We start from the raw sequence: 24,820 nt of genomic DNA, 5'->3' as shown, positions 1-24,820 counted from the left end.
GCATGTTTTGAATTGTTAGTTATGTGTTTTGTAAAACCGAATGTGATATATTTGAATGAGGAGTATGTATGGTTCGAACAGTGGAATTATGAAGCATGTGTGATATGGCTTTGATGTATGGTAGTTAATTTGAATTTTGAATTGATAAATGAGATTGAAATGGTTGAATTTTAAAGCATGGTTTATATGTTTATTGATAAATAAGGTAAGTGAAGTTGTGTAATGTAACAATATGGATTATATGAGAAAAGTGGTTGTATATGTGTATGAGATTAACTAAATTCAGTCTATTCGAATTGAATTATATATGTTACTGTGATGAATTATTTGCTTATGGCTTACTAAGCTTTCAAAGCTTACTTTGTGTATTTTCCCTATGTTTATAGAGTTTTGGAGACTTGCTCGAATTGGAAGTCATAGGAGACCACATCACACTATCCAGTTTTCGCTTTGGTAAATAAATGCTTTGAGTTTTGGTTATGTGGCATGTATAGGCTAGTTTTGATATATTTGGTTTGAAAATTGTATGTGTATAGCCATGCGAAAATGGTTTGACCATGATGCTAATGTTGGTTATATGATGTTAATGCTTGTGTGTATTCGGTCATATCTCAAGATTATTATGGAAGTATGTTTCATGGTGTATATATGTGTGATATTTGGTTATATAATTTGGTTTGAATAATGAGTTCATTGATGGTTGTGTTTTGCTAAAATGCATGAGTTTCTATAAACTAAGTTTGGTATAATTGATGGCTTGTATATTGGTTGTTTAGGTACGGTTGGTGATGGCAAAGTATACACATGTTTTATGTTTGAATGGTTGGTCATTTAGGTTCGGTTTTTAAATGACTCATTGGATGCTTGAAAAGGGTGATGTCTAGACATGATTTTAGCATGCGAACTAGGCATGATATGTCTATTTATTAGTGTTCAAAAATGGTTCAAATTGATATGTAATATGCCCATTTTTTTTTGTAATATGAAAAGAGGTATATTTTGGTAATGTGATAATGCTAGTTATTATCTATTTTGTTAATGGAAATTAAGTTGTGGGAAATGGTCGAATTGGTATAATATACAAATGTGTAAAGCTTATAAATTTGGTATACTTGATTCGGCAACTGAGTTTAGGAATAGCTATTGTTACTGTAGCATATTGTGCATGAAATTGTAATGTATTAAAACTATATTTGACCATCTGGTGATATTTGATAATGACCTATATTTGGAGAATTAATAGGTCGTATAATATGGATTGGTTTGACTTGATTTGCTAACGCACTTAGGTTTATGAAATGGTACGTTTAATAATTAGCCATTGAATTAGATGTATACAAAAGGATGAGATGAAATATGTGATTGTTATATGGAATAAAATATATTTGATTATATTTTAGGTATTCGAATGCCATGAATAGATGGACATATGCTTTGAACATTGAATTTATGAAACATAAGAAACATGATATGGATATATATATATTAGTTGGTACGAATATTTGAATAAGTAAATGGTCATGAGTTGGTTGAGTTTCAGAGCATGTTTGTAATGCGAATTTGGTTTATGTAATTGAGTGAATTATGGCTATTTGGTTCGTGAATGATTCATGATTTATTTAATTGGATGTGTGATATATATATGTAATGTCTTGACATTTATGTATGATTAGTGAGATGTTATTTGAGCTTGAGAACTTTGATAAAGAAGCTGATAAAATTTTATACATGAATTGTAATAAGTGATTGTTCTGATCTGTACTTATGTTCAATAATGCCTCGTGACCCTAATCCGGCGACGGATACGAGTTTGGGGTGTTACAGATAGTCCAATAAGTCAACATCATGGATTTAACTTTGATCTTAATATTGACTGGACAGATCAGTTAGAATGCGGAGGGACATTGCAGATGCCCAAAAATCTAAATTATGGTGGGAGTTCGTATAACAACCTTACCTTGGGTCCCCGTCTACAAGTACATCCGGAAGTGATAATAAGCACAGAGGCAAACATCAGAGAAAAGACCAATAATGGTGAAGATTCTGATCAGGACATTAAAAAATTTAGTGACCCCGATATTGATAATGATTTGGATGATATCGACGATGAAGGCCCGAAAGAGGTTTAAGATGCTCACGACCCTTTATTCAGTAACCCGAGTTGTGACATTATTTTATGAAATGAACTTGGGGGCGACACGTTGAACGTAGATCCAGATGCAGTGCATGCATCCAAGTTCCCTAAGTACACCAATATAGTACCTGCTCACACATTGGCGTCAAATTCGCAGTTAGAAGAGTTGTTTGTTGGGCAACAGTTCGAGAACAAGGCGGACTATGTGTTTGCCATCAAATAGTACAACATGAAGGTGTCGATTGATTACAAGGTTGCCAAGTCTACACTGACATTATATGTTGGAGAATGTTGGAGAGCCGACGATAGGTGTGGTTGGCGGGTTTGGGTTGCATTTATACAGAGGACTCAACAGTGGAAAATATGAAAATTAGAAGGGCGTCATACATGCATTATCGCACATATGTCTCAAGACCACCGGAAATTGGATGCCAAAAGTATCTGCAACTGCATCATGCCATTAGTGAAAAATAGCCCAACCATTCCTGTGTCGACATTGATTGCGGACATACAAGCCCGATTCTAGTACAGTGTGTCATACAGGAAAGCGTGGTGGGCGAAACAAATGGCCATGCAACAACTATACAACGATTGGGGTTAAAAAGGGCTAATAACAACCAAATAGAGAACAACATCATGCAACTAAAACACAAAGAATAAAGTAGCGCTGAGCAAGGAAAAACGAGAAACTAAAATGAAATATTTTTTATTTAATTTATAATTAATTTTACTGTTTCATTGATATTTGATGAAGTGTGATCCGTATTTACTTGAGAAGACATTCTGATATCTGCATAATTTAAAAAAATACATAAATTAAATATAATTAATTATTATATTAAATTAACTACTTTTAATTAATATAATACATTTCACATAAAAAAACTATACATACATTGCTTATATTTATCAACTTTAAAAGAAATATAATTTTTCTCTTTTTTCTTTTTTTCTTCCTCTTATTCTTTACAAAAAACTGAACGGGGACCAAAACCCCCACATTCCTTCCTTTTAAAGGTCTCATCTCTTCCTTCTTATTTCTTTTTTTTCTTTAAACTAACATTAACTAACCTGTTGACCAATCACATCATTGATGTCAAATATGATATGATCAGTCATTATATTAACTTTTAATCCTTTTATTATTATTTTTAAAAAGCCATAATTTATTTTTACAAATAAATCATTTCTCTTTTTCCCAATCAATTCAACCCTCACTTTCTTCTTCTTGTTTCTCTTTTTTTTCAAATTTTCTTTATTTTTGGTCCTTTGTTTTTTTATTTCTATTAAAAGTCCGTTATAATTCTTTCTTTAAAATGTCCCTTTAATTTTTTGATTTCACATTACATAAATTAATTACATAAATTATTAAATCAATTTATATTATCCAAATAATATATTTTACAATATTTAATTTTACATTTCAAACATTCTAAATAGTTTCACCTAACTTATAATATATCATTTTACAACACGAACAATTTTCTCAATACTAAAAAAAAAAATAAAAGATTTTTTTCAAGACCAAAAAAATTGTGTCTTACAAACAAAACTGTTGATACCATTTTTTGTGAAAACGGGGTCGACTTGGATTTTGAAAACGAAAACGAAAACGGGATTTGCCACCAATCCTTTTTGATGAGGTGTGATCGGATCACCTCGAAAAGTGGTTGTTTTTAATAAATGATTTGATTTTATCAACAATTTTGGTCCACGAAATTCAGAAAAACGGGTTCGAGAGTCGGTTAAATACGAGGAATGATTAGCACCCTCGTAACCCCCAAAAATTGGTACCTAGTTGATTAGTTAATGTCTTAATATCGAAAATTGAAGACTTGGAAGAATTTTAAAAATACGATCCTTGTATTAAAATGTTGAAAATTTTCGGGAAAAGGGGCATATTTCACGTTAATCGAGAAAGAGAATCATATCCAGTAAGTTAGGACACAATGTCTCGAATTCCCGATACGCGAATGAATGCTAAAAGTTTGCTTATTTAAAAGATATTTAGCTATCTCGGATTTTTTTAAAAAAAAAGGGATCAGATCCAGTAAGTTAGGACTTGATCTTTTCTTAATTTTCGAGATCGTTTAGAGCTTAGGTTTAAAAAAAGACTCGTGTATTTAGATTCATTATGAAAATCGAAACCCAGTAAGTTAGGGTATGACCTTCTCAAATTTAAACATGAGATTTTGCTTATTCAAAAATCATAATTTATGCATTGAATAAAATTAATCGACTTGAACTAGAAAAATAAAAATACAATGTTAACATGTGTAACAAAACAATAATAGATACGATAATGTAAGCCTAAATAATGCGAGTAACAACAAAATAATAAGTAAACAAAATAAAAGGGACAAAGCGATTACATATAAAATAACAAGTAAATAAATAAGTAGAACTAAAACACATTTTTAGTAATAGTGCATATGAATGAATAAATAAGCACCAAGTAACAATCATAACAATGAATAAAATAAATAAAACTATGTAAAAAAAGATAGATGAAAATATATGTATATATGAATTATAAATATAGAAAATATATATAAGAAAAATATAGATTTTAAAATATATGTATATAAAAATATGTATGGATATACGTATATATATTTTGAAATTATGAAATAGAAGTGCGTATAAATATGTATATATACATATGGATATAGGTGTATGTATGTACGAAAAATGAAATATAAAAATATATTTATAACTTTAAAATGTGCGTATATATATATTAGCAAAATATATGTGTATATATATATGTAGAAACGTATATATATTTAATGTATATAACAAAATTAATAACAAAATTAAAAAGGTAGAAATGAGTAAATAATAACAATAATAATTATTAATAATAATAGTATTAGATTGATTAATTTCAATGAGAAGACAATCAAAATAACAAAGAAAAGGACTAAATCGAATAAAAGATTAAAATTCGGGGTTGAATCGCAAATAAAATCAAAGGGGAGGGGCTACGTTGAACGCGCGAATAACATAGAGGGGCTGGAAGAGAAATTTTTCCTTCTCCTCTAAAACGGCGTCGTTCAAATAGGACTAAATTGAAATCAGAAATGAACTAAAGGGACAAAAATATGAAAAAACTGATTGAGAAAACATTAAAAAGCAGAGGGGCTAGAAGTGAAATTTGCCCCTCCGTGAAAACACGCGGATCCTGGAGCAGGCGGGTCGGGTTCGGGTCGGATAACATCAAAACGAAGCCGTTTTGGCGTTTTAAAGGGTTGAGCAAAACGGTGCCGTTTTGCTCCCTTATTTAAACCAAAATTCTTTCAATAAATTTCATTTTCTCTCTTCTTCAAAAAAAAACTTCAAAAAAACACTTGCAACCTCTATCCCCTTCTCCAGAATCCGGCCAACCTCCGGTCGACTGCCGTCGTGCCGACCACCGTGGAAAATTCAAAAAAGGTACGTTTTTATTCTTTTTTATATATCTGCCGTATATATGTATAGTTTTTAAGAAACAAAGTAAAGATAAAAAAAATAAAAATGGGTTTCGAAAGAAAAAAAAACCTTTTGCTCGATCTGCCTTGTTCTTTTTTTCTACTTTGTTGCAAAAAATTTTTTTTTGAATCTGTTCTTTTTTTATTTCTTTTTTTCTGAAAAAAAAGTCGGCCCTAATATATTTTTAATCCGGCTTTTATAGCCGATTTTATACATTATTTTTATCTATTTCTACTGCTTGTTGTTGCGTTTTGGTTTCTCTCTTTGCAGGTGATTAACGCGGCAAGTGGGCATGGCGGTGGACGTGCGATGGGACGATGGTTGTAGGCTAGGGCGGCGGCAGAGCAAGTGGACGACCCTAGGTGCGGCGCACCTAGGGTTAGGGTTACTTTTTTTGTTTTCTAATTTGGGTTATTTGGGTAGTTAGGTTATTGGGCCTTTAGGGTTATTGGGTCAGCATTGTAATTGGGTTTGGGTAGGTTTAGGTGGGTTTTTAGGCCTGGGCAAAATTTGGGCTGTACAGCTGCCCCTCTTTACTCGTTGTCGTGTAACGAGAACAAAGCAAACACCAAGAAAGACCAAATTTGCCCGATCTTGTCGATCTGCCTTGTTCTTTTTTTCTACTTTGTTGCAAATTTTTTTTTTGAATCTGTTCTTTTTTTATTTCTTTATTTCTGAAGAAAAAGCTGGCCCTAATACATTTTTAATCCGGCTTTTATAGCCGATTTTACATATTATTTTTATCTATTTCTACTGCTTGTTGTTGCGTGTTGGTTTCTCTCTTTGTAGGTGATTAACGCGGCAAGTGGGCATGGCGGTGGACGTGCGATGGGACAGTGGTTATAGGCTAGGGCGGCGGCAGAGCAAGTGGACGACCCTAGGTACGGCGCACCTAGGGTTAGGGTTACTTTTTTGTTTTCTGATTTGGGTTATTTGGGTAGTTAGGTTATTGGGCCTTTAGGGTTATTGGGTCAGCATTGTAATTGGGTTTGGGTAGGTTTAGGTGGGTTTTTAGGCCCGGGCAAAATTTGGGCTGTACAGCTGCCCCTCTTTGCTCGTTGTCATGTAACGAGAACAGAGCAAAGACCAAGAAAGACCAAATTTGCCCGATCTTGTCGATTCTTGACTTCTTCTGGTGCTTCTTTTCTTCAAGTAGCTTCATTCCAGTCCACCATGCCTTGTTGCTTCGATCCACTCTACTGTACTTTAGTGAGATACGGCTTGTAGCTTCAATCTTCCTCCCAGCAACTTCAGGGGGGACGAGATTCGTGGTTTTAGTCTGTTCCATCTGTGCCAGGCAAATAAGGTTCGTCAGGGAAGTAAGATTCGCTGTTGTACCTTCAATCTGTTCCACTGCAACGCCAGGGCAGTAAGATTCACTGTTGTAGCTTCAATCTGTGCCATGGAAGTAAGGTTCGTCAAGGAAGTAAGACTCACTGTTGTAGCTTCAATCTGTTCCACTGCAATGCCAAGGAAGTAAGATCCACTGTTGTAGCTTCAATCTTTTTAACTGCAATGTCGGGGAAGTAAGATCCGCTGTTGTAGCTTCAATCTGTTCCACTACACCGCCAGGAAAGTAAGATCCGCTGTTGTAGCTTCAATCTTTTTAACTGCAATGTCGGGAAAGCAAGATCTGCTGTTGTAGCTTCAATCTGTTCCACTGCACTGCTAAGAAAGTAAGATCCGCTGTTGTAGCTTCAATCTTTTTAACTTGCAACCTCAGGGGTATGAGTAACTCCATTGATCTGCTCTCTAGGGAGCACGACCTGTAAAGTCCATTTTATGAACCTATTTATGCCTAATGATTAGGATGCCATGATGATAAAAATGAATCAAATGCTCCTAAATAGACGTGTATGAATGATATTTGCATGAATGCAGAATGTCATTTTTCTGAGAATGATCTCTCTTTAACGCTTAAGTTGTCGTTGCTCAAAGTTTATTAAGGTTTTATCACCGTCGTGTTATAATGCCTTCTTGCTCGACTGGCATCTCCAAAGAAACACCTAATTACATTGCCCCCACTGTAAACTTCAAAGTTTAATACACTGGGACGCAAGTTTTGTATCATCTTTCTCCTGCTGTGACCCAATGGTAAAAAAATATGGCTTTTCACAATCCTCTCCTATTGTAGTTCAAGGATACAAAATGTGAAACTCTTTGTTCCTACATCATTCCCAGGATGTCGTACCAAATGTTTATGCACAACTGTAACACTTTCTCTTCTGAGAAAACATCTTCTTATCATTCGGTGATCATTACTTGTCTGTTCATTGAAGCTTTGTCACCTATACGACATTTTGTCGTTTTGTTCAATCAATGTTTGGACAACGAAGTCTGAAAGGATAATCTTAATTTAGACTTTTCCTCCCTAGACATTTCAACCTTTAAACTTGGTGTGTTCCAAACAATAGTCCTGTTTCAGGTTCCTGTATTATTTAGAAACTTCTAGAGTAATATGCAAAACTTCCGTTGTGAAACACTACACCAAAATAGGCTTTTAGCGGCATTTCTAGTGGCGTTTGGACAAAAAACGCCGCTAAAAATTGAGTATTAGCGACGCTTTACATAAAACGCGGCTAAAGATTGAGCATTAGCGGCGCTTCCAGGAAAGCACCGCTAAAAATGAGCAATAGCGGTGCTTCTTGGAAAAACGCCGCAAAAAACCCAAGCCCAACGACATCGTTTTTTGACCTTTTGGGGCATTAGCGGCGTTTTTGAAAAAGCGCCGCTAATGCTCAAGCTTTTAGCGGCGTTTGTGAAAAAGCGCCGCTAATGCTCAGGCTTTTAGCGGTGTTTTTAAAAAAGCGCCGCTAATGCTCAGGCTTTTAGCGGCGTTTTTGAAAAAGCGCCGCTATTGCTCATGCTTTTAGCAGCGTTTTTAAAGAAGCGCCGCTAATGCTCTGGCTTTTAGCGGCGTTTTTGAAAATGCGCCGCAAAAAACATTGAAAAATATTTGTTAAAAATGAAAAAAATAAAATACTATTATTTAAAATAATGTTAAATTCTTTGGGTACATGACTGATTGATTTTTAATTTATATATTAAATAATTTCATATATAATTGTAAAAGATGCGATAGTATTAATTTTAAAATATTTAATTAATTATTATTATAGTTTAAGGTTTAATATATATGGTTTAGGGTATATGGTTAATTTAGGATTTAAGGCCAGTTTAGGAGTTACAATTTTAAGGTTTATAGATTATGGAATTAGGGATTATGGAATAGGGATCCTGGTTTAAGGGTTGTGATTTAAGGGTTAGGGGTTAGGAATTTGGGTTAGGGTTTAGGGTTTAGATTAATTAGTATTTTTTAATTTATATATTAAATAAGGTTTAGGGGTTAGTAGTTAGGGGTTAGGGATTTGGGGTTAAAGGTTAGAGGTTAAGAGTTAGTGATTTAAGGTTTAAAGATTCGGGGTCAGGTTAGGGTTTAAGGTTTAAATTAATTAGTATTTTTTAATTTATATATTAATTAAGTTCTTATATAATTGTAAAAGAGGGGTTAAGGGTTAGGGGATAGGGGATAGTAGTTAGGGGTTTGGGGTTTAGGGTTTGGGGTTAGGGGTTAGAGGTTAGAGGTTAAGAGTTAGTGATTTAAGGTTTAGAGATTCGGGGTCGGGTAAGGGTTTAAGGTTTAAATTAATTAGTATTTTTAATTTATATATTAATTAAGTTCTTATATAATTGTAAAAGAGGGGTTAGGGGATAAGGGATAGGGGTTTAGGGTTTATGTTTTATGATTTAGGGTTTAAGAGATAGGGGTTAGGGGTGTAGGGCTTAGATTAATTAGTGTTTTTAAAATTAGATATTAAATAATTTCTTATATAATTGTAAAAGAGATAATATTAATTTTAATTTATTAAAAGTATGATTATAGTTTAAATTATTTAAGAAATAATAGATCAATTTTATATATATTAAATGGTTTAGGATTTAATGTTTACTTCAGAATATATTAAATGATGAAAATTTATACAATTAATTAATGTTTTTATATTTAAAAATATTTAATCTGAATTTAGATTAAATGGTTTAAACCATTTGATGTATTTAAATATCATACCATGGTAATTTATCCTGACTTTACCCTATTTTTTAAACCATGGTATGAGATAGGCTAGTCTCCCACTAAAAATAAGCATTGCGCTTTTTGGAAAACGCCGCTAAAAATGAGCATTAGTGGCGTTTTTAGAAAAGCGCCGCAAAAAACCTAGGCCCAACGACGTCGTTTTATTGAGTTTTTAAGACTTTAGCAGTGTTTTTGAAAAAGTGCCATTAATGCTCTACTTTTAGTGGCGTTTTTGAGAAAGCGCCACTAATGCTAATATTTATTCTAAACCATTTGATATATAATTTTTTGTGGCAACTTTTTTTAAAAACGCCACAAAATTCATTTTGCTTAGAAAAAATTGGCGCTGCTTTTTTCCCCAAATTTCCCCCTAAAAGCCAAAAACTAAAAAATCCCAAATTCGCGCTGATTTGTTCACAAAATCCCAAACGAAAAAATTTAGAGGAGCAGAACGACGCGCTGCGATTCCTCCCTCTGCGATTCGATTGTTAGCTTCTCCCACTCTATTTTCACAGCGGAGGCACTATTCTCAGCTCGTTAAATCTAATGGAAAGCGATTGTTTCTCATCGACACTTTAGCTTTGGTAAATTACAATGATTCCTTCTTTTGTTTTAGAAACTGTATTTTTGTTTGATTTTTGGAATCTTGAAAATATCTGAAGACATGGTGCATTATACTTATAGGTTAGGAGATTAGAGGTGGAAGGTCTGCCTTCGAAGCAAGCCGAGGCAATAACAGCAGCCATGACTGAAATTTTGAATGACAGCTTAGAAAATGTGTCTCTTTCAGTTGTTTCCAATACTACTTGCTCAATTCCTTCCCTTCCATTTCAATGAAAAAGAATTCAACCATGGTTTACCATCCTATTTATTTAGAAAAAAAGAGAGAGAGAGAGGAAATCAGGTATATTTAATTGTTTAATTTGGGTTACAAACTTTATCTGTTTTTTATATGTTTATCTCACAAATTTTCTTTTATCTGCTTTTTACATGTTTATCTCACAAAGTTTGGTTTATCAATTGTTTTACCTTCACTTTTTAAATGTGTTTCATGTGTTTATCGGCTAATTTTGCTTCTATTTATTATTATTTCCACTGAGAACAAAACTTGAGGGATTCATTTATTATTATTATTATTATTATTTGATTCATTGCACTGTGATCTTTGGATGGAAAACAAGTTTAATCAGGGTGGCTTGGTGGTAAGGTTTAATGGTTGCTCATGAGATTGAATTATTTATGATTAATTCATATATTTTTTTACCAGACATCGTAGCGGGTTGTATGGTAAATATGGAACTGTTGGTTTTCTTTTGGTACATATATATCGTTATTTAATAAAAATGATGAAATTCAATTCTTATTTTGTTCTTCCCAAACTTTTATCATTTTCTTTTGTAATTGTTATAGTATTTAATTTCAGGGTTAGTTTGTTTTAATCATGTTTTCTTGTTTAGGGTCATTTGAATGGTTGGATGAATGTTAAATCTCTCTTTGATGTGTCATTTTAGGGCTTCTTTTTTTTTCTTTTTTAGCATAGGGATTTGTTTTTATAATGATGGTTGTACTTATGTGTATAGTGTGTTTAAGAATGAAAGTGGTGTGGAATTATGTAGGCACATATACCTCCTCCCCTGGCTACTTTGTGCAACTAGAAAATCCCGACGGTCTGTTTTTGAAGAAAAGAACGAGGATGCATCGGTGGCTTTGCTGTTCGTGTCAGGTCGAGGAGAATTACCAATCGCGTGAAAACGAGCATTTGAAGTGTAATTCAGATGGTATATGTTACTTTGACCTGAACTTTTTCTTTGTATTTCTGAACTTGTTAGACACATTTGTGGACATAGGTATGGAGATATTACCCTTCAAATACATATCCCTATAAGATAAATGAAAATGACATCTGGGTTTGAGTAACATAGGACTTCACTCTCTCTTTTTTTTAAACGAAAAAGAAAAAAAGTAAACATAAAGTTTACTTTAGTGAATGCAACTCAGGCATATTATATATTTGTTAGCATTGGTCATCTCCTAATTCTTTTACTTTGCATAGGAAGTCTTAATATTAATTTCTATATATGGCTTTTACTTGATAATATATGAAGATTATTTTTAAGATGTTTGACATGTTTTGTCTTATATTCCAATCTGACATTTTGAAATATGAATTTCTCTGTCAAAGGTTCTTCATAAAGATATTTTCTTATTACGGTTTAATTTGTTTTTTCTTGTTAGCATGGTTGTGTTATCTTCGCTATGCTTTCAGGACATCAAAAGAACTCAAAGGTGGTTTCTCCTATCAAACCTGAAGAGCGAAAATCGTCGTCACTTATTGAAGTGCCTGCATTATCATTAGAAGAACTGAAAGAAAAGACAGACAATTTCAGATCAAATGCTTTAATTGGGGAGGGTTCCTACGGAAGAGTTTATTATGCAAACTTGAATGATGGAAAAACTGTGGCTGTTAAAAAGCTTGATGTTTCCACTGAGCCCAATACTCTTTTGTCTTAGATTTGTTTATATTCTGATATGTAATTTGGGGTCTTTTACAAGATGCTGAAGAGTGTTGGACACAACTTTTATACACCCTTTCTCAGTCTCTTCGATCAGCTGGTTCTAGGTAGGTTTCTTGTTCTTTGTCATTTAGATATACTGAGTTATACTTACTGGCAAAATTTGGGCAAGTCCATGGTGCCTTTAACAACTGAAACAACTGAAACAGTTTGAAGCTGTTGCTTTTGGTTTATCAAACTTTTTCTTCAAAATTAGGGATCTCTTATTTGGAGCAGTGTTACCCTGCATAGTTCTTTTGCCACTGCAATGCTTCTCTAGCATATATCTTTCTAATTTAGCAGCAAACATCTCTTTTAGAAAAAAAATTCTAATCTCTCGCTGTCTTTTTTTTTTCTTTCTATAGTGAAAATGTAGATACTGTAAAGGACCTTATTGGTATTGACCTTGCAAGCAGGTAGATATCTACAGATTTGATAGTCATTTTTTTTTCTTTTTAATATGATGACATTACCTAGTTAGACAATTTATATATGCTGATGCCAGTTTCTATAACTGTTGAAGAATTGTTGCTGCTATTCAAATTTTCAAATACCACTAGTGCCGTTCATGTAAGAAATACATGTAAAAGTATATCATCTTTATACCGAGGGAAAAGATAAAGAATTTCAAATTTCAACTAGTCTAAACAAGCAAAACCAGAACATCCTTCTACTTATGCCTACATCGATATAGTTTATGCAGTTTTTAAGTTCAAATATGTATTCCTTTTTGTCCTAGCCACTGTTCCATGCAGTTTTCGTTACAAATTAATGATTCATCCTTCTGTAGCTTCATTGGCTTCCAAATGAAGAATACTATTTCTAATCGTTAACGCATTTATTGTTAACATGAGTTAATAATATTTCTGTATTTTGGGTGTTTGGTTGATGAGAAAATATAAGAAAATTTGGTAAAAGATTTTTGATGAGAAAAAAATTATAAATTTATAATTGTTAACTAGTAGAAAAAAATAAATAATTGTTAACTAGTAGATTGAGCTAGGTAATGGTGGTGGTGCTAATTTGCCTGCAATCAAAGAGAAGTTTGGTCAGTACATGGTGAGTAGGTGCTCCACCTTTACGGCGCAAACATGTTATTGCTACATAGTTCACTTAAGTTTTTAATAAGCGCTTGATCTGAATTTCAGACCTTGCTTCAGGTGACGATGAGTGGGAATGGGCAAGTTCCATTACTGGCTATTTCAAGCAATTTGTTGAAACCATTAATGTCTTCTCTACTAAAAAAAGTCCTACTGCAAATATACATTTTTTTCTAAAATCTGTCATGTTTACATACTGTTGATTGAATTGTGCAAGAGCCCTAATACTTTTCTTAGTTCATTGGCAGGGAAGAGGAAAGCAAAGTTCTATAAATACTCGAGCAATGCAATTTAGCATTGGCAGTATCATCTATATCTTGCATCCCCCAACCGTCGAAGCTCACTGAATTGATATGCACACAAGATTGGCTGCAGATGTAATCAGATGGTATGTATGTGCATTATGTTTGATTTTTTCACACAATATCAATTTTGGTTCATTATATATCACTAAAAAGATCTTGCTGCACAGGAGAATGGGTGTGTATTCTAGTATCTGTTGCAATACACTTTAGGGAGCAGTACTTGAAGTACTTGTTCTTCATAAGCTTATTTCTTAAACAAAATAACTTACATTGTGTAGTAATTGATTGTGAGGTAGCTTTATAGGTATCTGAGTCTTTTATACTAACTATTTATTGCAATTGGTTCCAAATATTTGGTGAATTCAATTATTAATTTGCACTGCTAGTTTCGTGGTGTCATATGCCTTTTGTGTTAGAATTTGAATTGTTCCCCCTAAACAATTTTCTCTATGTACAGGTTTGATTGTGGCATGTTTATGTTAAAATATATCAACTTCTATAGCAGAGGCTTAAGTCTTTGTTTTGAGCAGGTAAGTCCATGGAACAATTTTTCATCCTTGTAGTTCATGTTTTATTTTGATTTTTCGTGATTAAACTCCATTACTCAGGCGTAGTTGTTGGGATGTAAAATCATTGTCCATCGCCTAAATATATGACAAAAGGCAGAAGTACATATTGGAGATACTCTCACATGCACATTCATTCGTTTGAAACCCGATATCTGGTTTTTTATCTTTGAACTGAGTTGGATTTTTCCTTGCTTATGTAGGAACACATGCCCTATTTTCGTTTAAGGACCGCCAAGGAAATTATGAAACTGAAAGCTGATTGATCGGATGTGTATACCGGCTTTCATCAACTACTTTCGAAGGCCTTACTAGGAATTGAAATGGTGTACAAAGAGATTGCTTCTTCTGATCTGATTTTTCAATATAAATCTTGGACAAAGTATGGATATTTCTTGTCGATTGCATTCTTCTTTGTTAGTAAAATAGGATTCTCTTCTTAGGATCTTAGTTTCTTCACTTGTATTAGACTCAACAATGGCTTGCATTGCATTGCATTGGTGTTGATTTTACAATTTTTAATTTTTATTAATTATTTACGTTTTCTCACTTTTATTAATTATTATTATTATTTAAGTTTCCTTTATTTGCCTTCTTTTATCATTTTCATAGAAAATTTAATTTAAATAATATTTTTTATTTATCCTTAAAAGTATATTTAAAGTTCAAATTTAAAAAATAAAACATAATACAATATTTATCATAAAAATAAATATTATTTGATTAAAATAAATTTTTTAAATGTTATGTTTTTTTGTGGCGTTTTTGCGAGAAGCGTCGCTAAAGGTTTGTTTTTTAGCGGCGTTTATGATAAAAGCATTGCTAAAGGTCATGTTCTTTAGCGGCGTTTGTGATAGAAACGCCGCTAAAGGTCATGTTCTTTAGCGGCGTTTGTGACAGAAGCGCCGCTAAAGGTCATGTTCTTTAGTGGCGTTTATGACAGAAGCGCCGCTAAAGGTCATGTTCTTTAGCAGCATTTGTGACAAAAGCGCCGCTAAAAGTCATGGCCTTTAGCGGCATTTCTTCACATAAACGCCTCTAAACTTAGCGGCGATGACAATAGCGGCGCATTTTGCGGCGCCGCTAAGGGCCTAAAAAAACGCCGCTAAAAGTCTATTTTGCTGTAGTGAAAGTATTATTAGTCCATTAATCACTATCCCAATGCAGCATGCTTGCAAAAGATCATAACGATGGATAAAAATAGAATTGGTTTGGGAGCTTAGCTTGAAGTAAATTATCAAGGATAGCAAGAATAAAAGAGGAATTGATTGGAACACGTATCTTGAAAAAGAATGAAGTATTTCAAGAACAAAAAATTCAATATAAACAGTATAAAGATTAAGTGCCCCAGATATCGCAGCTTGAACTTCTCTGTCCAAACTCTTTGAAAGACCATTCTGAGTTTGACATGTATTTGGGAGATCTTCAGTACTCTGTCGATGCCCCAAGATGTCACTTTCCCTTTCTTGTTGATTCAGGTATAGCAAGATCACCACATGCCCCAATCTGATCAAAATTTGAGCTGCTCTGATCACTTCATGTCCCATTCTAATCAAAATTTGAGCCGCCCTTTTCGGGTTTTCAACTCAAATCCCCTTTGGTCTCAAGGCGCCCTTTCCGGGTTTTCACTTTGATCCCTTTCCTTCTTCAAGTGAAATATTTCTTAACCGAGTCCGAGTTCACAAGGTTTGGTAGGCTTTTACCATCCATCTCACTCAAAATTAAAGCTCCTCCAGAAAAGGCTCTCTTTACAACATAAGATCCTTCCCAATTTGGCATCTATTTCCCTCTAAAGTCCTTTTGTAGAGGAAGGATATTTTTCAACACCAGGTCCCCCTCATTAAATTCTCTAGGACGCACTGTTTTGTTATAGGCTCGCATTATTCGTTTCTGATACATCTGACAGTGACGAATAGCTTTTAACCTCTTTTCTTCTATCAGGTTCAATTGGTCATATCGAGATTGAATCCATTCGGCCTCATCTAAATTTAGTTCAGCTAACACCCGAAGAGAAGAGATCTCAAGTTCAATGGGTAACACTGCCTCCATCCCGTAAACTAGAGAAAAAGGTGTTGCCCCAGTAGAAGTCCTAATAGATGTTCGATATGCAAAGAGAACGAAAGGTAATTTCTCATGCCAGTCCTTGTAGGTTTCAGTCATTTTCCCTACAATTATAGTGTCTGATCTTGAACTGACTACAAACTTCAGCTATTGAGCTATTGTTTAAATTTAGCGCATTGTCATATATAATTCTTTCAGGCATCCCATATCGACATATGATTTTCTTTTTCAAAAACCTGCTAACTGCTGACTTTGTGACGTTCGCATATGAAGCAGCTTCCACCTATTTGGTGAAATAGTCGATAACCACAAAGATGAAGCGATGTCCATTAGAAGCCTTTGCTGATATTGGCCCGATGACATCCATTCCCCACATGGAAAAAGGCCATGGAGAAGTCATAACGTGAAGAGGTGAATAAGGCGCATGCATTTTGTCACCATAAATTTGGCATTTATGGCACTTCTTCGCATAATTAATGCAATATCCTTCTATGGTGGACCAATAGTACCCGAATATCATAATTCGTCTGGTCATCATGAAGCCATTGGCGTGCGTCCCACAGATACCTTCATGGACTTCTTCTAAAATTTTCTTGGCCTCTACAGCATCCACGCATCTCAACAATACTTGATCCTTTCCCCTCTTATACAAAATCTCTCCATCTAGGACATAATCAATGGCCAATCTCCTCAATGTCCTCTTATCATTTTTCGTTTCCTGGTCGGGGTATCCACGATTCTTTATATATCGCAGTATGTCTTGGTACCTTGGATTGTCATCATTTTTCTCTTCCTCAATACTGTAGCAAGGAGCTGGGGTCTCATGAATGCTGATTTGAATAGGCTCCATGTCTTCTGGTTTGTTCACTTTAATCATAGAGGCCAGAGTGGCCAAAGCATCAGCTATCTGATTTTCATCTCGAGGAAGATAACAAAGAGTGATACTGTCAAATTCCTCGACCAGTTCCAGGACCAATTTTCGATAGCGGATTAACTTTGGGTCTCTCGTTTCCAATTCCCCTTTGAGCTGGTATATTACCAATGCAGAATCTTCGTATACCTCTAGTATCTTAATTTTTCGCTCTATGGCTGCCCGAATGCCCATAATGCAAGCTTCATATTCAGCAATGTTATTAGTGCAATCAAAATCCAATTTACTGGTAAAGGGATAATGATCTCTATTAGGGGACACAAGGACTACCCCAATTCCATTGCCTACAGCATTCGCAGTTCCGTCAAAGTTTAGCTTCCAAAGGTGATTTTCATGGGAATCTTCTTCAGCGGTTGCCACATACATCAGGTCTTCATTTAGAAAATCAAAATTCAGAGGTTCATAGTCCCCTAAAGCTCTACTGGCCAAAAATTCTGCTATTGCGCTCCCTTTGACAGCCTTTTGATTTACTTAAACTATATCAAACTCGAAGAGTAGGATCTGCCACATAGCCATTCTTCTATTCAACGTATTTGACTCCATCATATACTTTAGAGGGTCTAACTTTGAAATTAACCAAGTCGTATAGTAGAGCATGTATTGCCTCAATCGTCGTGTTGTCCAAATCAGGACACAACATAATTTTTCAATGGGAGAATATCTCATTTCACAGTCAGTAAATTTCTTGTTGAGATAATAGATCACCTTCTCCTTCTTCCCCGTTTCATCATGTTGACCTAGTACACATCCCATGGAGTTTTCGAACAACGTTAAATACAGGATCAGTGGTTTATCTGGACTAGGCGGCGACAACACTGGAGTATTGGACAAGTAATGCTTTATCTTGTCAAAAGCCTCCTAGAATTCTTAATTCCACACATCTGGATTATGTTTCTTCAGAAGATGAAATATGGGGTCACATTTCTCGGTCAGTTGCGAAATGAACTGAGCAATATAATTTAGGCTTCCTAAAAAACCTCGAACTTTTATTTGAGTGCTTCGTGGAGGCAAGTCTCGAATTGCCTTAACTTTGTCTGGGTCGATTTCGATCCCTTTTTCACTAACTACAAACCACAGAAGCTTTCCTGACCTAGCTGGATTGAGTTTGAGTTGGAAATTTCTTAATCTTAAGAATAACTTTCTTAAGACTTGCACATATTCTTTTTCCGTCTGGGATTTTGTGATCATGTCGTTAACATATACTTCAATTTCCTTATGCATCATATCGTGAAAGAGGGTCACCATAGCTCTCTGGTATGTGGCTCCCGCATTTTTCAACCCGAATGGCATCACCTTATAACAAAAAGTCCCCCACAAGGTTATGAAAGTGGCTTTCTTCATATCTTAAGGATGCATCTTAATTTGGTTATATCCCGAGAAACCGTCCATGAAGGAAAACATTGAATGCCCTGCCGTGTTGTCCACTAGGGTATCAATAGGAGATAAGGGAAAATTATCTTTCGGGCTAGCCTTATTCAAATCTCTATAATCTACACATATCCGTACCTTTCCATCTTTCTTAGGGACGGATACAATATTGGCCACCCATTCTGAATACTTGACCATCTGCAGAAACCCAGCATCGAATTGTTTTTGAACTTCCTCCTTTATTTTTAGTACCACATCAGGCCCCATCCTCCGAATTTTTTGCTGAACAGGCTTGCAATCTTCTTTTATAGGAAGACGGTGTACTACAATGTCTGTACTCAGTCCGGGCATATCCTGATATGACCACGCGAAGACGTCTTTAAACTCTCGAAACAACTCAACGAGGTCTCGTTTTGTTTTCTCAGCTATGCATATTCTGATCTTTACCACCTTTCCCTCCTCCAGGGTCACAATCTCCACCGTCTCTTTGTGAGGTAGGATTTGTTTCTCCTCCTGCTCTTACATCCTCAGCAAGTCCAAAGATAGGTTACTATCCATGTTATCTTCAAAGTCATGAGATCCCTCTAAACACATATCTCGTTCAAAAGGGTTTTCCGAGTCATAGTAGAGTCACTCATATCATTGATATTTGGGGACCTGCTATAGGTACCAACGAATATACAAAGAATGTATGAATTTAAGCATACTTATGGTATGATCATGAATTAAATAATGATTTGAAAGAATCCAAAATGACTATTCATGCAAAAATAATGAATCTTGAAAGAATATCTGCTCAAAAATAATTGCAAAGATATATTTCATTAAAATAACGATGTTCAGACATATGCCCATTTCACAAAAAGTTTCCATTGTCTCTAGGCTAAAACAACAAGCACGTTTTAAATATTACTCTGAGAAAGTTCTAAAAACTTCAGGTATTTCTTCTACAGTCCAATTATTTAGAACACTCTCAGGTTCATAGGGACGTATATCTAACATAATCCATTATTCATTCGTCACCTCATGTATGGCGTTGATGCTCTATTCTCTCGGCACACTTCTCCCGTGATGAATGATTCCCCATGACACAAAAGTTTCAGAAATATGGGGAATTATCATGGGTTCCCATTTAATCTCCTCTCCATTTAGGTGTGCTCTTCTTCTTTCTTGCCTTTTTTCTAACTCTTTCCTTCTTTGCTTTATGTTTGGCTTATATCCTAAGCCAAAGCGATCCTGTTTTTCCTCAGCACTAGAGCCTCAATTCTTCCTTGGAGACATCTCCCTAATCCTCTTCCGGGTAAAGCTCATTTTTCCACCAACAATTGTAACCCTATCTTCGTAGTCTTGGATATTTTCGGTATTGGAATTTTTGCCCCTTCAGAAATAAATGTTGCATTTACAAGCTCTAAAGATCTAAAGGAGCATTCAACTGCTTCATCATTGGCTTCCACGTAAGGTGCATTATTAGCTACAGACACTATGATATCCTCCTCGGTGTTTATTGTCACCAACCGACCCTCTGACACCAACTTTAGCTTCTGATGTAACAATGATGGTACAAGCCCCGTCGAATGTATCCATGGCCTTCCTAATAGGCAATTATAGGAGGGCTTGATATCCATTACGAGAAAGTCCACCTCGTAAATAGTTGGGCCGATTAATAAGGGTATCTCAATTCTTCCTATGACATTTTTTTCTGTGCCATCAAATGCCCTCACTATATTTTGGCAAGTCTTCATATGCGAACTATCCACAGGTAGCCTGTTAAGTGTGGATAGGGGTAATACATTCAATGCTGACCCGTTATCTATCAAAACTCCTGGCAAAGCATACTCCTTACATCGGGTGGTAATATGCAAAGCTTTAGTAGACCCCATGCCTCCAGGTGGTATTTCATCATCGTTAAAGAAGATAAAGTTATCGGCGCTTATGTTGTTGACCAGCCGATCTAATATGTTGACAGAGATGTCATTGGCCACATAAGTCTCGTTCAGTACTCTCATCAACGCCCTTCGATGCACCTCTGAACTTAAGAGCAAGGCTAGCATGGATATGCGAGCTGTTTGCTTATGCAATTGCTCCACAACACTATATTCGCTATGCTTCAAGAATTTGAGAAATTCTTTAGCTTCTTCCTCTTTCACTGGCTCGGTAATAGGTAACACAGGCTCGACTATTTTTTCCTTCTTTTGCTCCGTCACTATGACCTTTCCTTTTACTGGCTCGGCTAGAGGACTTATCAAGTCGTAGCGCTTCCCACTACGCGTATAAGAACCCATGCCATGATCCTCTTTTGCAATATTGGCTGAAATTTCCTTTCCTTGAACAGTTGTGTTGAACTCATAGTTCCACGAGACTTTCTTATTATCCTTGTAAGAGAAGGCTGCGGGCTTCTAGATGATTATCTTCGGCATTACCGGCACTTCCGCCTCGTTGTTCCTTAGTCGCGAGATGACAACCACAGGATGATTTACTTTCGGAACCCTTGTCGTTTGTTCCGACGCGCATATGCTTCCTTCTTCTTGGACTTCTTCATAGAATTCCATTTCTTTGCCATCCATCATGTCTTGAACCAAGTCTCAAAATTCTGTGCACTCATGAATTTAGTGCCCTTCTTTATGATGGAACTTGCAATAATTTCTCGTCTCTTTGTATTTCCCTTCTACATTCGAACTGATTAACCCCCTTTCTATCATTTTCTTCCAAACACATTTTAAAGGAGTTCTTATTTCTGCAATATCTGCCTTAATTTTTCTCCCCACGTTTCCACTTATCATGTTTACCCCTTTATCAGCATGGCTAGACAATGGATTTTCCGCACTGGATGAATCATCAATCTTGACAACACCCATACTGATCAGCTTTTCAACCAGCCTTTTGTAGGCTGTGCAATTCTCTATTGAATACCCCGTAATTGTAGGCTGTGCAATTCTCTATTGAATACCCCGTAATCCCCGCATGATAGTCGTATTGTGCATTAGCGTCATACCATTTGGGGTACGGAGGTTGTAATGGCTTTAAGTAAAAAGGGGAGACAATATGTGCATCAAAAAAGCTTTTATACAACTCCCTATATGGTACCAGAATTGGCGTGTACTGAGACTTTTCCGTATTCTGTCTTGTGCTGGATTCCTGTCTTGATGAACCTTGTTGATTAGTAGCCACCTTTCCTGGTTGGTTCACCGTGATCGATTTTGAGTAACCCTTGTTATAGGTGCTTATATTATTTACCTCATTTTCTTTTTTTTAGCCGACTTTCGGTTACTTTCTCTAGCCTCGATCTTCCCATTTTTTATAGCATTTCAATCATTTCTCCATTCATAACAATGTCAGAGAAGCTTTTCGTGGCACTTCCCAGCATATGAGTGATAAATGGTGCCTTCAATGTGTTAATGAAGAGTATTGTCATCTCTCTTTCTAGGAGTGGTGGTTGGACCTGAACGGCAACCTCCCTCCATCTTTGTGCGTATTGCCTGAAACTTTCGTTGGTCTTTTCCACCATATTTTGCAGAGTAATCCTATCAGGGACCATATCGACTACATGACTATATTGCTTCATAAATGCTTGTGCTAAGTCCCTCCATGAACTCATCTTGGTACGACTTAATTGATTGTACCACTTAGATGCTGCCCCAGTGAGGCTATCTTGAAAACAATGTACAAGTAGTTGGTCATTGTTGACGTATCCAGTCATAAGCCTATAGAACATGGTAATATGAGCTTCCGGGCAACTGGTCCCATTGTATTTCTCAAATTCCGGCATTTTGAACTTGTAGGGAAGTACCAAATCCGGAACCAAACTTAAGTCTTTAGCATCAATGCACTGATAGTTCTCAATACTTTTCATTGCCTTGAATTTTTCTTCGAGCCATTTACATCTTTCCTCCAGCTGATTTGGCAATTCTTCTTTTGTTTTCTCTTTCTCATCCACTTCGTTGAAAGCGAGGACAATAGGATTGGTAGGGTTCTCTCCAGGGTTAGATCCTAATCCGGTTTGAAAGTTCATTGGCAATAAGGTGCCAGCCTAAAACTGCTGAGGCCTAATTGTAACAGAAGACCTGCGTGGGCGTATATCAGCTTCGGGCTGTACATGTGGAGGAGTAAAGCCTAGAGGGTAGAAGGGTCCATCATTATCTCCTTCATCAACATTAACTATGGGGTCCTTTCCTTTATCATTTCCCCTAGCTAACAGTTGTGATAGAGGGGTTGCGCGCGGACCAAGATCGAGTTGCCAAGTCACGAGGAAAACTCCTACGAGGCTCTAAATGAATAGATCTGAAATCAAAACAAAGAATAAGATTAACACAAATCAGATCTGGAATAAAAATCCCCAAATCAGCAAAGAATCAAATTGAGAATGGGAATAAGTGTTAATAAAGGTTCTTGGGGAATCAAGAACATGTAATTGAACCCAAAGAATACTCCAATCTGCCGAATCTGAAAATAAAGACACAAACAGCAAGTTAAATTTCCCCAAAATTCCAGCAATCAAAACAACCCAAATATGAAAAAAAGAAATCGGCAAGAACAAGGAATTTAGGGATTTTGAACAAATTTTGCTGCCAAGAACAAAAGGGGTGATCCGATCTTTAGTAAAGAAGATGGCGAATCAGATTTGGAATGCTTTGGAATTCCTGAAACACAACAAGAATAGCAAACAAAGTGATTAAATAAAATCGACACAAGCAGAATTTAAAAGAAAAAATTGACAGCAAGAAATTAAAAGATAAGTCCTAAGAAGCCTTGAAATCTCGAAAGATATCACAACTCCCTTCAAATGGCTCTAATCTCCCCTCCAAAGAATATCAATGGCAAGAAGAAGGCTGAAGATGGCTCCCACAATCAAAAGATTGTTAAAACAACTTCTAAAGAAAACTCAAGAGAGAATTCTTGGAAAAAACTCAAGGAGAATTCTGCACTTAAACAAATCTGAAATTTTTAATATATTTGAGAAGTTAATCACAAGGTGGCCGGTCAAGCCTTTATATAGGTCTCTCAAGTGTTTTCCTAATCTAATTAGAAAACTAAAAATAAAAAAAATCTTAATTATTTTAATATTTAAATGGAAATTCGGCCAAGGGCTTTTAATTGGGCCTCTTGGACTAAATATCTACATAAAAATTTAAACTAAGTATTTAAAAAAATAAAACTTTACAAATTGGGCCACTTTGACAATTTGGCCTGATTTTCAAGTAAGTATGGTTTGTCTTCTTGTTTAGGCTTGGAATTATCTTATTGGGCCTTGTCTTCAAGAATTTGGGCTTGTACTCCATCTTCTACCGAAATTGGCTCGTTGATGCTCGTAACAGAGATCCAGTGCGCTTTGGCTGCAAGATTTGGTTTCTTGGACCAAGATTTCCAAGATTTGAAATCTTGATTTTCTTGATTCTTGAAATCTCTCCAAACAGCACGATTGGGCCAAGATTCGGTTACTTGATTTTCTTGAAAACAAGAAAGTGAATCTTGATTTTCTCTTTCTTTCGTGGACGCATCCTAAGGCCTTTGTGACTCGTATCAAGTTGTGTTAGCTTAGTCATCATGCTTCTTTGGGACTCCGCCATCTTTTGTGCTAAATCTTGCTAAATTTTTTCCAGCCGCTTTTGCATCTCTTTTTAGAGCTGTTCAAGCTTTTCTAATCTTTGATCCATGTTCTTTGATTTCACCCGAGTACCGTAGGGGTGTTGGTTTTCCAGGTTAACTGAAATAATTTTATTCAATTAGGGTCTTTTAATGGTCGTTAATGCATATGATGAGATGCAATGCATGAATGCAAAAAAGGCGTCAATTCTAATTCAATTACATTTTGAAAACTTTACTAGAAATCAAACTTCTTTACATAAGATGGATTACAAATACGACTTAGCCCTAATGCTCAAAACTCTAATCTTCCTAAGTAACGAGGCTAACTCCTGTCCCCGACTCGATTCCAACTCATACTTCACACTCAGCGTATCGGCTTGTATTGCTAAAGTCTGCAGGTTATCAGCTACCTCTCGGATCTGAGCCACGGCTTCTCCCATAACATGATCTCTATTTTTGACTTGGTTCTGAAAGTAATGCAGCTGCTTATTCTGACGATCTTCATTAGCTTCCAAGTACTCGATCTGGATCTCACAATTTTGTAGCGCCGTTTCTAACTCTTCTATCCTTTCTTTCATTTCTTCAATCTTGTTCAAGCTTGATTTTAATTCCATCACAGAATTTCGATGTCGATGTCGATGGAGAGATCCTTCTAACTCGGTCACTCTATTCTC

At 35.6% G+C, this 24,820-nt stretch overlaps 2 protein-coding genes across 2 annotated transcripts; both read left to right on the top strand.

Moving 5' to 3' along the window:
* The first annotated feature begins 1,677 nt into the window (after nt 1–1,677).
* LOC105784537 (uncharacterized) lies at nt 1,678–10,587 on the top strand. Its single transcript, XM_052627111.1, has 4 exons — nt 1,678–1,735; nt 1,882–2,123; nt 10,058–10,264; nt 10,365–10,587. The coding sequence occupies exons 1-4, from the start codon at nt 1,678–1,680 to the stop codon at nt 10,515–10,517; spliced, it is 660 nt and encodes a 219-aa protein (XP_052483071.1). The 3' UTR covers nt 10,518–10,587.
* Nucleotides 10,588–11,313: 726 nt separating this feature from the next.
* LOC128036245 (PTI1-like tyrosine-protein kinase 3) lies at nt 11,314–13,155 on the top strand. Its single transcript, XM_052627210.1, has 2 exons — nt 11,314–11,458; nt 11,947–13,155. The coding sequence occupies exons 1-2, from the start codon at nt 11,374–11,376 to the stop codon at nt 12,189–12,191; spliced, it is 330 nt and encodes a 109-aa protein (XP_052483170.1). The 5' UTR covers nt 11,314–11,373; the 3' UTR covers nt 12,192–13,155.
* Nucleotides 13,156–24,820: the final 11,665 nt, after the last annotated feature.

Source organism: Gossypium raimondii, chromosome 13, assembly GCF_025698545.1.
Source record: "Gossypium raimondii isolate GPD5lz chromosome 13, ASM2569854v1, whole genome shotgun sequence".
Lineage (NCBI taxonomy): Eukaryota > Viridiplantae > Streptophyta > Magnoliopsida > Malvales > Malvaceae > Gossypium > Gossypium raimondii.
Note: the sequence above shows the minus strand (reverse complement) of the source record. Positions and strands in the feature narration are given on the sequence as shown.

What these genes read in the sequence shown, in the direction of transcription:
- LOC105784537 (XM_052627111.1), top strand. Translation starts at nt 1,678, where the DNA reads ATGTTATTTGAGCTTGAGAACTTTGATAAAGAAGCTGATAAAATTTTA. An exon ending in ACGATGAAGGCCCGAAAGAG is followed by an intron (nt 2,124 to 10,057) that starts GTTTAAGATGCT and finishes TCCCCCTAAAAG; the next exon opens with CCAAAAACTAAAAAATCCCA. An exon ending in TCATCGACACTTTAGCTTTG is followed by an intron (nt 10,265 to 10,364) that starts GTAAATTACAAT and finishes TTATACTTATAG; the next exon opens with GTTAGGAGATTAGAGGTGGA.
- LOC128036245 (XM_052627210.1), top strand. Translation starts at nt 11,374, where the DNA reads ATGCATCGGTGGCTTTGCTGTTCGTGTCAGGTCGAGGAGAATTACCAA. An exon ending in TTTGAAGTGTAATTCAGATG is followed by an intron (nt 11,459 to 11,946) that starts GTATATGTTACT and finishes CTATGCTTTCAG; the next exon opens with GACATCAAAAGAACTCAAAG.